Genomic DNA, 13,235 nt, shown 5'->3' with positions numbered 1-13,235 from the left:
TATTTCTATAATTCTGAGAATTCTCCAGATTGCTCTCCACTGGGGTTGGACTACTTTGCATTCCTGCCAGCAGTGTAGTAGTAGGGTTTCTTTATATCCACAACTTCTCCAACATTGTTGTTACTGTCCTTTCTAATGTATGACAGTCTCACAGGAATGAAGTATCTTATTATTTGTATCTTATTATCTTATTGTCTTTATTTGCATTTATCTGATAATCAGTAACTTTAAGCTCCCCCCCCATATATCTGTTGGCACTTTGGATCTCTTCTTTGTTTTTCATTATATCTTATACATATATACCTTTTTGGTATACATATATACCTTTTTTTTGGTTCATATCCTCTCCCCACTTTGGGGTGGAGTCATATTTGCCTGGTTAGTTGGTTGGTTTTGAGATCTTTTTGTGTACTTCGGTTATTAGCCCTTTCTCTGATAGATGGCATGTAAAGACCTCCCATTCTGTAAGGATTTCATGTGTGGTTGTGGTTCCTTTTGCCATGCAAAATAGCTTTTCAGTTTTATATCCTATTTATGTAATTTTTATTTTGCTTTCCTTGTGATTAAACTTGAATTATTGAAGATGCTTTTAAAGCTTAGATCAAAGAGTTCTCCTAATGTGTTGCTCTGAATATTTGATAGCTTCTGGCCTAATGTCCAGATCTGATTGATTTGGAGTTTACTTTTTTATGTGGTGAGATATAGTGGTCCATTTTCATTCTGCATGTTTTAAGCCTTTTCCCAACACCATTTGTTGAAGAAACTCCTTTCCCTGTTGAATATTTTTGTGCCCCCTTATCAAATATTAGATGTACATAAATTGGGGGGGAATTTTTTTGTATCTCATTGTTGCCTTTATTTGCATTTCTTTTTTATTTTATTTTGGTATTTTATTTATTTACTTATGAGAAAGATAGGAGGAGAGAGAAAGAATCAGACATCACTCTGGTACATGTGCTGCTGGAGATTGAACTCAGAACCTCATGCTTAAGAGTCCAATGCTTTATACACTGTGCCACCTCCTGGACCACATATTTTTATTTCTTTATTGGGTGATTAATGGTTTACAGTTGATCATAAATACAATAGTTTGTACATGCATAACATTTCTCAATTTTCCACACAACAATACAACCCCCACTAGGTCCTCTGCCATCCTGTTCTCCCCCCCACACACCTACCCCAGAGTTTTTTACTTTGGTGTAATAACAGCAGTACACCAGGGGGTATTTTTTATTGTCTATGGATGTTTGTCTTCCCTTTTCTCACCTTATTTTTCTAGATTGCTAAATTTTATTTGATATTCATGCTATAGAGAATTAGCATGAGAGAGGGAGAAGGAGAATATATATACAAAAAAACAGAGTATCATTCTGGCACATGGGCTTGATTAGGGAGTGCCATCAAAAGTTTCAAGTCCTTATGGAGAATGACTCTTACTAGATTTGGGAAACAAAATTATTGAGTATCATTAGGATTGAGATTAAGAAGCATGAATTTATGGCTACACTGTAAAGTAGGTATTTAGCACCGTGTGTTTTATATCCTGTATTTTGTTTTCAAGTAATATATATCACCTGGAAAGATGGCTTAATTGATAGAGCATGGACTTATATGCCTGAGGTTCCTAATTTGATCCTCACGTATGTATGTAGATGTATATATATTCTCCCCTCTTTTATGTTAATAAATATTTTTTTAAAAAAGAGTAGAGGAATCAAGATTCCCCTTTTCTCTGCCCTATTTTTCTCTCTTGCTTTTTTTCTTCCTTTCCTCCCTCTCCCTTCCTACCATTCTTTTTTTTTTTTTTTAAGATAGAGTTAGAGAGAGAAAGAAAGTGAGAAAGATCACAGTACCAAAGCTTCCTTCAATATGGTGAGGGACAAGTTTGAAGCTTAGTTTTACACATAGCAAAGCAGTACACTAGCCAGGTGAGCTATTTCATAGACCATTCTTTAAAGCAGTGGGGGCTGAGCTTGAATCTGGGTCACACACATACCAAAGCAGTATGTGAGCTATTAAACTGGCTTGTTTAAGTAATTTTTGTGCCAGCAGATTTTATCTTTATCCCAGTCCTACATTACAAATTATGAAAGGAGAAAATGTGATTGTTTTATTTTAGAAATTTTTATTGTACTGTGTGAATGTCCAAGGCCAACATATAGTTAAATAAAATCAGTTTCATTCTCAGGGACTACTTGTTTGTCTTTCAGCTTTTGACATGTTTTTCAAGGAAAAAAAAACTTTGTTTTTCTTATTTCAGGAGATTTACTGATCTTAAACATTATAGTGATGAACTGCAGTCCATCATCTCGCATCTTCTTCGGGTTAGAGCTGTAAGTGGTTCTCAAGAGCTTTTGATACATTCTTATTAGGAAATGCTTCTTATTTTTCATATTTTTAGATAATAGACAAATATGTTATGATTAATAGCTAATTTTTACATTCAAACTTGGTGTATTTCTCCTCAATTCTTGCGGCATAAACAACATGAATAATTTTAACTTACTGTTTTCTTTGTAACTTGACAACTTGTCAAAATAATTATTTTCTGTTTTGTACAATTTGTGGGATTTTAGGCATATTAGTATCCTTATGATTTTGTGATGTCTGTGTCTTTTATAAAATAAATAAAACAAAATATTAAGCAAACAATCTTTAACACTTTGTATTGCTCTCACAAAATAATTAATTAGCATCCTAGAAGATATTGGTTTGGAAATACTAGTTTGATAACCCTGGATAATTTCAAGCAATATAAAGACCACTAATTCTACTCCTGAAAGTATGTCTAGTGCAAGGGCTACTGATTTTTCTGCTTTTGGCGATATGTTCCCTGTAGAATCTGTTCAATTTTGCTGTGAAATCAGTCATAGACAGTACTAATATCAATCAAAATAATGGTGGGGGTATAGCTTACTGGATAGCTTACCACGCATGAAATCCCAGATTGAGGGAGTTGGGTGGTAGTGCAGTGGGTTAAGTGCATGTCGCACCAAGAACAAGGACAGCTTAAGGATTCCTGTTCAAGCCCCCCGGCTCCCCACCTGCAGGGGTGTCACTTCACAAGCAGTGAAGCAGTTCTGCAAGTGTCTATCTTTCTCTCCCCCTCTCTGTCTTCCCCTCCTCTCTCCATTTCTCTCTGTCCTATCCAACAACAATGACATAAGTAACAACAATAATAATCACAACAAGGGTAACAAAAAGGGAATAAATAAATAAATAAATATTTTTTTAAAAATCCCCGATTAAAGCCCTGGTACCACCCAGGAAATCATGGCACCAGGGGAAGTTCCACGGGTGGTGGAACAATTCTGTGATCTCTTTCTCTTCCCTTTCTTTCTTGAAATTAAAAGGAAGAAAAGTAAGACTTGAGGGCTAGGTGGTATCTCACCTGGTAAAGATCACATGCCACCATGCACAAGGACCCAGGTTTAAATCTCCAGGTTCTCTACTTGCAGGGGAGAAGTTTCATGAGCAGTGGAACAGTGCTGCAGTTTTCTCTTTTCTTTGTCTTTCAACCTGTATCAAAAGGAAAGGGGTGGAGGGAAGGCCACAAGGCAGTGGAGTCATGAAGGCACCACATCTCAAGTGATAACCCCAATTGGGAGGAGGGGAGGGAGAGTAGGAAGGCTTATGGGACTGGAAAGAGAGTTCACCTGGTAGGGCATCAGTGAAACAGTGCTGCAAGTCTGTCTCTTTCTCGCTATTTCCTCCATACCTTCTCAGTTTTTTTCTGTCTCAAATAAGTAAAACATTAAAAAAAAAAAAAAAGAACAAGGAAAGATAGGAAATAGTTTGATCCTCTTATACTTTGTCAAAATATCTACAATGGTGATTCCGTCACTTTTTTTTTTATTGTGATACCTAGGTCTCAAATACTGATGGCATGAGATTTCCCAGAATAATTTACTTGTTTTCTTTTTTAAAATTTTTATTGATTTTATTTTAATGAAAGAGAGAGAGATTGGAACACTCACTGCTCAGCTCTATCTTATGGTGGCACCGGGGGTTGAATCTGGGACTGCATCAAGGCTGTTGCACATGCACAGTATTGCAAAGCAACCTCCTGGGCCCATTTTTAAAATTCTGTATTTTTATTGGAAGAGAATAATACGTATAGGAGAGACACCAGTGTACCACTGATGCTCTTCATCATGTTCCCATGTGTTGCTGGGGATCAAACCCAGCATGTTAGTAAAATAAAGATTTCTGACTCTGTAAAATTATTTAAATTGCCTTTTCCTAAGAGAATTGTTAACCTTTGGGTAAAAGTATTAGCCACCCTTCATATAAGAAATTTAAGATGAATAATTAAAATTTATATATAGAAAAATAAAAAAACAATTAAAATATGATAGCAGTAGTTTTTTCCATGATGAAATTGCAGCTCCCCATTATTTTCCAAGTTTATTGTATTAAGCATTTTTTTTAAAGTAGTTGAAATCTTTCTTTAAAAAGTGATGTATATGTAAACTTTGACCTAACACCACTTTTAAATATACATATTTATTCCAGAGGGTAGCAGATCGTCTTTATGGTGTATATAAAGTCCATGGGAATTATGGCCGAGTTTTCAGGTAAGCATTATAACATACTTTTTTTAAAAATTTTTTTTAAATATTTATTTTATTTATTCCCTTTTGTTGCCCTTGTTGTTTTATTGTTGTAGTTATTATTGTTGTTGTCATTGTTGGATAGGACAGAGAGAAATGGAGAGAGGGAGGGGAAGACAGAGAGGAGGAGAAAAAGATAGACACCTGCAGACCTGCTTCACCGACTGTGAAGCGACTCCCCTGCAGGTGGGGAGCCGGGGTTCAAACCGGGATCCTTATGCCGGTCCTTGTGCTTTGCGCCACCTGCACTTAGCCCGCTGCACTACAGCCCGACTCCCGCATTATAACATACTTTTAAAATAAATTATTAGCTCTCATTAGCCTAATTTTAGCTGAGAAATATAATTCTTGAACATGTATGAGACTATATAGTAAATAATCTTATTTTTCAAAATAATGCCTTATTTAGTAGTGATTTTCAAACTTTTTCCAGGAAAACCTCTCTCTCAGTTTTTTATTTTTTATTAGATAGGATAGAGAGTAATTGAGAGGGGGGAGAGAAGAAAATAGACAGCTGCAAACCTTCTTCGCCTCTTGTGAAGCATCTCCCCTGCAGGTGAGGAGTGGGGGCTCAAACCTCAATCCAATATATTGAGCAGAGAAAAGTAAATTACTCTGAATAAAGCAGTAAGCAGTGCCTTTACTTTTTGGCATATATCCAAAAAGGTATTATGTGAAATCATTGTCTTATAGAACAAGTGATTTTCCTCTTTTTTTTTCATGTTACTTCATTATTTTGAAGGTTTTACATGACAGGTTTTTAAGTTTTAGGGTAATTTTAACATACATTTGAATATCTGTGTATGTAATTTGTATGTTGATTATTTTTTAGCCTTTGTGAATTTTCATGTGATTTATTTTGATTGTGGCTTTTCTTTATTTTTAAATATAATTTTAAAACATTATATTTTAATGAGAGAGAGCTTGCACACGCATACCGCAGAGAAAAAAACAAAACAACCCCCCCCCCCAGCACTGCACAGCTCTGGTTTATGATGGTACTGGAGATATAACCTGGTACCGTAGAGCCTCTGACAAAAAAGTCTTTTTTTTTTTTAATTTTTTTAATATTTATTTTATTTATTTATTCCCTTTTGTTGCCCTTGTTGTTTTATTGTTGTAGTTGTTATTGTTGTTGGATAGGACAGAGAGAAATGGAGAGAGGAGGAGAGAAAGATAGACACCTGCAGACCTGCTTCACCGCCTGTGAAGCGACTCCTCTGCAGGTGGGGAACCGGGGTTTGAACCGGGATCTTTATGCCGGTCTTTGTGCTTTGCGCCACCTGCGCTTAACCCGCTGTGCTACAGCCCAACTCCCAAAAAAGTCTTTTCTATAACCTTTAATGTTATCTCCCCAAAGCTAATATAGTTTTATTAGTGTTTTAATAATAGCTTAAAGGATAATAAGATTACAGAGATATGGTTCCACATTGCACCCACCACCAAAGTTTTGTGCCTCCCTCGTCCCATAACAGATTATGACATTGTAGAAGTTTATTATACTACAGCCCAAGAGGCACACAGTGGTAGGACTTGTAAGAATGAGGTTCTGAGTTTGATCCCTGTTACCACATTTGCCAAATGATGTTCTCAGTATGTATGAGGTCCTAGTGCCACATGAAAAAAAAATTATCTAAACCTTTACATAAGAGAAATGTATTACCTACTGTACTGGAAGAAGCTAAGTCTTTTTAGTTACCTTTAAAGTATAACTCATAGGTAATGCATTTATATGAAACCAAATTTTAAAAGAACAAAAAGTTTATATAGTGAAACCTCTCCTCCATCAACCAGGTCTCCTGAACAACTAATATCGGTTTCTTTAGTCTTTTGTATTCTAGTAAAATTTAACACCTTCAAAAACCTTGTAACAGAAGCAATTACAGAAGCCAGACCTTCAACCTTCTGCATTTCACAATGACCTTGGGTCCATACTCCCAGAGGGTTAAAGAATAGGAAAGCTATCAGGGGAGGGGAGGGGATATGGAATTCTGGTGGTAGGGAATTGTGTGGAGTTTGTACCCCTCTTATCCTATGATTTTAGTCAATGTTTCCTTTTTTTTATAAATAACAACAAAAAAACCCCACAGAAAACCCATGTAACAGACTTCCATTTAAGCAGTTAAGGACACAACAGGCAGGGTGGGGTGTGTTGTATGCTTTACATTGGGTAGCCCGGCCAGCTAGAGCCGCCGAAATTTTAACAACAAGGGGTGCCAGGTTTGGATCCATGAGATCATGGAATCAGTCCCTGGAGTCACATATGTCAGAGTGATAATATGGTTCTTTTCACACACTCATGTTAATAGGTAAGTTTTTTAAATTTAATTTTTATTTATAAAAAAGAAACATTGACTAAACCATAGGATAAGAGGGGTACAACTTCATACAATTCCCACCACCAGAAATCTGTATCCCATCCTCTTCCTGATAGCTTTACTATTCTTTAACCCTCTGGGAGTATGGACCCAAGGTCATTGTGAAATGCAGAAGGTGGAAGGTCTGGCTTCTGTATTTGCTTCCCCGCTGAACATGGGTATTGACAGGTCAGTCCATACTCCCAGCCTGTCTTTCTCTTTCCCTAGTGGGGAAGGGCTCAGGGGAAGCAGAGCTCCAGGACACATTGGTGGAGTTGTCTGTCCAGGGAGGTCTGGTTGGCATCATGTTAGCATCTGGAACCTAGTGGTTGAAAAGAGAGTTAACATACAAAGCCAAACAAATTCTTGACCAATCATGGACCTAAAGGCTGAAATAGTGCAGATGAAGAGTTGGGGGGTCCTCCATTTTGTAGATAGCTAGTAGGCATATTTTAGTTATATTCCAAAGGGCCTGTGGCTATACTTTTTTTTTTCTTTTCCTGAGCCTGAAATCTGATATACAGGTGAATCCTAATTATTGTCTGGGGAGGTGATATTATGGCTGGCAGAAGGACCAGAAAGCTGAATCAGGGAAGAGAGTTGCTCCCAAATATGGGAAAGGTGTATAAATATCGTTAACTGTAAACAGATGATTTTTTTAAATGACTCCATTTAATAACATTCTACATGTAAGTCTTAATGAAATAACATTTCTCCAATGAAATAATAATATTCTATATCTAATATTTGGGAGTGTTTATTTCTTCCTAGTGAATGGAGTGCCATAGAAAAAGAAATGGGTGATGGACTACAGAGTGCTGGTCATCATATGGATGTGTAAGTTTCTGGAGAATTTAAGGTAAAACATGAGGTAAAGTTGTGGCAAGGAAGGTATCTTGGTGGGTTAAGTGCAAAATTTGCATACTCAAGGCCCCAAGCTCAAGGATCCCTGGTACTACACATGCTAGAGCATGCATGTCTTTCTCTCTTCAAATAAATCAATAATTTTTTTCAGCTGGTATCAAGAGAGATAGCCAGCTCACAAGGTAGGCCATATGTCTTATGGTATGTTGCCTTTTGGCTTGGAGCCCTGGCACCACTTAAGAATTGCTATGGTAGGGAGTCGGGCAGTAGCGCAGCGGGTTAGGCGCAGGTGGCGCAAAGCACAAAGACTGGCGTAAGGATCCCGGTTCCAGCCTCCGACTCCCCACCTGCAGGGGAGTCGCTTCACAGGCGGTGAAGCAGGTCTGCAGGTGTCTATCTTTCTCTCCTCCTCTCTGTCTTCCCCTCCTCTCTCCATTTCTCTCTGTCCTATCCAACAACAATGACATCAGTCACAACTACAACAATAAAACAAGGGCAACAAAAGGGAATAAATAATAAATATTTTTTAAAAATTGCTATGGTACTGGAAGAAGCTAGATAGTGTATAGTATCTCTTTCTACCTGAATGTAAAAGCTTTGTAGGCATGGGCATAAGTTGCACATGTGTCAGGTCCCAGTTCTGCAAGCAAATAAATAAATAGATTAAAAAAAAAAAACCACCACCACAGAAAACTCACAGACTAGAAGTAAAAGGAAAAATCTTTCTGTAGGATCAGGAACAAGACAAGTTGATTAGCTCCCACTACTATATAGTCAGCATTACAATGGAATTCCTATTCTGTGAATTGAGGCAAGAAAATCAAATAAGAGCCATAAATATTAGGAAGTAGTGAAAGGCTTACTCACTACCACCTTTATATGTAAAACACTGATGAGAGACATTGAAGACCTGAACAAATAAATAACCTTCGTTGACTAAAATACTCAATAGTATTATTATGTCCCTTCTTGAATTTCAGTTCCAATCAAAATTTTATTGACTTTTTATTTTCAGATAGAGACAAAAAAGTGAAGAGGCTGAGAGAGCATGAAAGAGACCGCAGTTTCAAAGTTTCCTTCATTGTGGTGGGATCCAGGCTCAAACCTGGGCTGTACACATGGCAAAGTAGCACACTATTCAAGGGACCAATTCCACTAGCTTTTTAGTGACTTTCTATAGAAATTCATATGTTGATTCTAAACTTTACATGGCAACTCAGTGGACCTAAAACAACTAGAACAATCTCAAAAAAGCAAACCTGGAATGTATTACCTAGTTTTCAAGATTTGCAATAAAGCTATATAGTTAAAATGATATTGAAACGTTAGCATAAAAATAAACAGACCTGACCTGAGGGTATCACGTGCTCTGCTATCTATGAGTTCTGGGATCTGAGCCTGAGAATCACAAAGGAGCAGTGTTTATGATGGTGGCTGAGCACACACAAGTTTTCTTATACCAAGATTATAACAGAGTTCTATGTTTTCTAGTAAAAACTGTAATTGTAGCTTCCTATATATGTGATCCAAATTGAACTACTGTTTACATATGAGAACTAGTATAAAATAAAACTTCTAAAATTTTATATAATCTTTATTTTCTTTAATTTCCTTTTTGTTGCTTTCTGGCTTTACTGTATATAGTTGCTACCAAAAATACTTATGCACATATTATATTAAACTACTATACATAGTTCTTTTATAATATCTGTGAACAGAAGATATTATAGTATTTTTTATTTAATTTAATTAAATTTTTTTTTAACCAGAGAACTGCTCAGCTATTGCTTATGGTGGTATCAGGACTTTATTGCATGAAATTCATTTGTATTCTATATGTATACTATTTCCCACCTAAATACTGTAGTTTTACAACACTTAATATGTTATTTCTGAGGAGGAACTTTTTTTTCCCAAGATACTTCTAATTGAAATATTTGGATTGTGTGGTCTGGGAGGTGGCGCAGTGATAAAGCTTTGGACTCTCAAGCATGAGGTCCTGGGTTCGATCCCCAGCAGAACATGTGCCAGAGTGATGTCTGGTCCTTTCTCTCTCCTCCTATCTTTCTCATTAATAAATAAATAAAATCTTTAAAAAAAAAAAAAAAAGAAAGAAATATTTGGATAATATTTAGTAAAATCATTACGGTAATTTAAAAATGCTTTTAGTGTTTTTATATATTTATGGCCACTGTTTGTAACTTTTGTTATTATTGAGTAGCAAATGATTATTGATTAGCACTTCTAGAACATTAATAATTATGTCTGTATAAAATTCACCTGTTCAATGTCCTTTTGAATAGGTATGCATCTTCCATTGATGATATTTTAGAAGATGAAGAACATTATGCAGATCAGTTAAAAGAGTATCTTTTTTATACAGAAGCACTGCGGTGAGTATATGACGGGTCACCAGTCTCTTCATATGCTACTATAAAAATAATAAATTGTATGGAATTGTACCCCTCTTATCCCACAATCTTGTCAATCATAATTAAACCACTTAAAACAAATTATAGGGAAGTTTCCAATGGAGGGGATGGAGCACAGAACACTGGCAGTGGGGAACTATATGGTATTGTAACTCTCTTATCTTACAATCTTGTTAATCTTAAACCACTAATAAAAATGTTTAAAAAAGAATAGTAATAAATGATTTTAAATGGATATTTCCTTCAGATACTGAATCTCTCTGTATCACAGAGTATAAGCATAGAAAATACTAAAAGTTACAATAAAAAGACAAGGGCAGCAAAAGGGAAATAAATAAATAAAAACTAAATAAAAACTAAAAAAAATTTAAAAAATAATAATAGATCCAAAAAAAAATTACTAAAAGTTACCTCTGCCTTTGAGTATGTGGATATATCTAAGTGTCTTGTTAAAGTCTAAAAAGTTATTTACCATTCTTTAACATGGATTGTCTCTGAATATTGGGACTGGGAAAGGGAAGATTCTTAAGACTTTTAAACTTTTGTGTATTAGAGTCTACTTTTTACAGTAAGCATAGATAATTTTTATAATAAAAATAAATAGAGCCAGTGATTCTGGAGGTGGTACAATGGATAAAATCCTTGGACTCTCAAGCATGAAATCCTGAATTAAATCCCTGGCATGCATGTACCAGAATAATGCTCTGGTTCTTACTCTTTCTTTGTCCCATTAATAAATATTTAAAAGAAATAACTCAGCTAACAACAATAACAATAACAATAATAAACAGGACCAGAGAGAGTTCCTCAAGTAGGGCACAGTCCAAGTTCAAGCCCCAACACATCATGGGAAACACATCTGCAGAAACTGGTGCTTTTACCCCCCCTGAATAAAACAAAAACAACAAAGGCCCTGGACTGAGACCTCACTCCTGAGGCATGCATATCTATATAAAAAAGAAATAAGTTTCATGTATTATCTTTCCAAAGAATACTCAGTTCCTTCTGAGATTACAGCATTAGTTTCTATACTACATGACAGATCTTTAAAAGTGTTGAATATAGATGTGAAGGATAGGAAATAACTCAGTGTGAGGGTACCTAAGAATGTATGAGGTCCTGGGCTCAATCTCCTGCACTGCTCCAAGTGGAACACTGTGGATGGTAGTAGGGGGTGCTTTGGTCTCTTTCCTTATGTCCTTTTTCTGCCTGCCTCCCTCGCCTTCCTTTAATATATTGAATAAAAATAATTGAACCTGGGAACGTGCTCAGTGTAATCACATATATGTGAGGCCCCAAGTTCATTCCCCAGTGCTACCTTTAAAAAATGTAATAGGAAAGTAGCAGCAGCTGCATCTCTCTCCTCTCCCTGGTCAACTAAGAATAACAAAGAAGATCACCTGAGAATGCAACAAGACAAGACTTGTAATATTTTGGGAACCTATCAAGTCACAGGTGAATGCAAACACATGTGGCTCATGGACAGAGGGGACTGAGGAGAGATTCTTGGGGCTGAAAGCCCATACCTACTCAGGAGCAACAGGTAACAGTCCAGCAGTTTGCCAGTTGAGGTAATACCTCTGGTCTGAATTTTATCAAAAAATAAATTGCTAACTGGAGGAAAGGCTCCCCTAAGGCTCACCAAAAGCAACTGTGAGTCTGCATTGCTACTGTCCCTTAGAGGCTGGAGCTAAAGCAGGGAGGCCCTGTGCCTCCCTTTTAACCTTAATTAAAAATATAATAATAATAAAGGAAACACTAAACAGAAACCTGAAAAATTAAATGGCAGCATTTTTTTCATAACTAGGGCTGTATGCAGGAAACATGAGCTTATGCAGTATGACTTGGAAATGGCTGCTCAAGACTTAGCATCAAAAAAACAGCAATGTGAAGAACTAGCAACTGGGGTGAGTGTTTTACCATGCAGGTCTCTGATCTTTTAGCAAACTTGTATTAATCAGTTTGTCTATAGCTTTTTTTTTTTTTTTGGGGGGGGTAGGTTAGTGAAACAGACCACTATAGCACTAAGACTTTCTTCATTACAGAAGGAGCCAGCTTCCTGGTTTTAATAAGGCATAAATAGTATTTCCGTAAGCATAAGTGGCACAAAGCACAAGGACCGGCGTAAGGAACCCAGTTCGAGCCCCCCAGCTCCCCACCTGTAGGGGAGTCGCTTCACAGGTGGTGAAGCAGGTCTGCAGGTGTCTATCTTTCTCTTTTCCTCCTCTCTCCATTTCTCTCTGTTTTATCCAACAACAACGACATCAATAACAACAACAACAATAAATACAACAGTAAAACAAAAGGAAATAAATATTTTTAAAAAATATTTTCATCTGAAGCGGAGAATGGCAAAAATAATTTTCATTTTACTTTAAAATTTTTGTTATAAACTGTTTTTTAATACTTTATACAGTTCAGCTATTAAAAATGGTGATTTCACCTTCTTCACCTCATTTTGGATAGAGTTTGAAGGAATCTTTTTTTTTTGCCTCCAGGGTTATTGCTAGGGTTCCGTGCCTGCATGAATCCATTGCTCTTGGAGGCCATTTTTTTCCCCTTTTGTTACCCTGGTTGCCTTACCACTGTTGTGGTTATTATTATCGTTATCACTGATGTCGCCGCTGCTGGATAGGACAGAAATGGATAGAGGGGGAAACAGACCTGCTTCACCACCTGTGAAGTGCTCCCCTGCAGGTGGGGAGCGGGGGGGGGGGGCTCAAACTAGGATCCTTCCGCCAGTTCTTGTGCTCTGTGCCGCATACACTTAACCCACTGTACTACTGCCAGACCCCTGAAGGAATCATTTTAAGTGACATAAACCAGGAAGAGAAGGATGAATATCGAATAATCATACTCATAGACAGAAGTTGAAAAATAAGAACAGGGGAGTTGGGTGGTAGTGCAGGTTAAGTGCAGTTGGCGCAAATTGCAGGGATCAGTGTAAGGATCCCAGTTTGAGCCCC

The 13,235-nt window shown here is 36.8% G+C and overlaps 1 protein-coding gene across 2 annotated transcripts in view; it reads left to right on the top strand.

The window, feature by feature from the left end:
* SNX4 (sorting nexin 4) overlaps nt 1–13,235 on the top strand; it is a 62,519-nt gene that overhangs the window by 36,619 nt on the left and 12,665 nt on the right. For both annotated transcript variants that reach the window (XM_007537013.2, XM_060198213.1), the window contains 5 exons: nt 2,264–2,336; nt 4,519–4,580; nt 7,745–7,810; nt 10,141–10,230; nt 12,077–12,176. In XM_007537013.2, the coding sequence (XP_007537075.2) occupies nt 2,264–2,336; nt 4,519–4,580; nt 7,745–7,810; nt 10,141–10,230; nt 12,077–12,176 (391 nt within the window). The remainder of the gene's footprint in view (nt 1–2,263; nt 2,337–4,518; nt 4,581–7,744; nt 7,811–10,140; nt 10,231–12,076; nt 12,177–13,235) is intronic.

Source organism: Erinaceus europaeus, chromosome 9 (assembly GCF_950295315.1).
Source record: "Erinaceus europaeus chromosome 9, mEriEur2.1, whole genome shotgun sequence".
NCBI classification, from domain to species: domain Eukaryota; kingdom Metazoa; phylum Chordata; class Mammalia; order Eulipotyphla; family Erinaceidae; genus Erinaceus; species Erinaceus europaeus.
The sequence above is the reverse complement of the archived record's forward strand: the minus strand, read 5'-3'. Positions and strand labels throughout refer to the sequence as shown.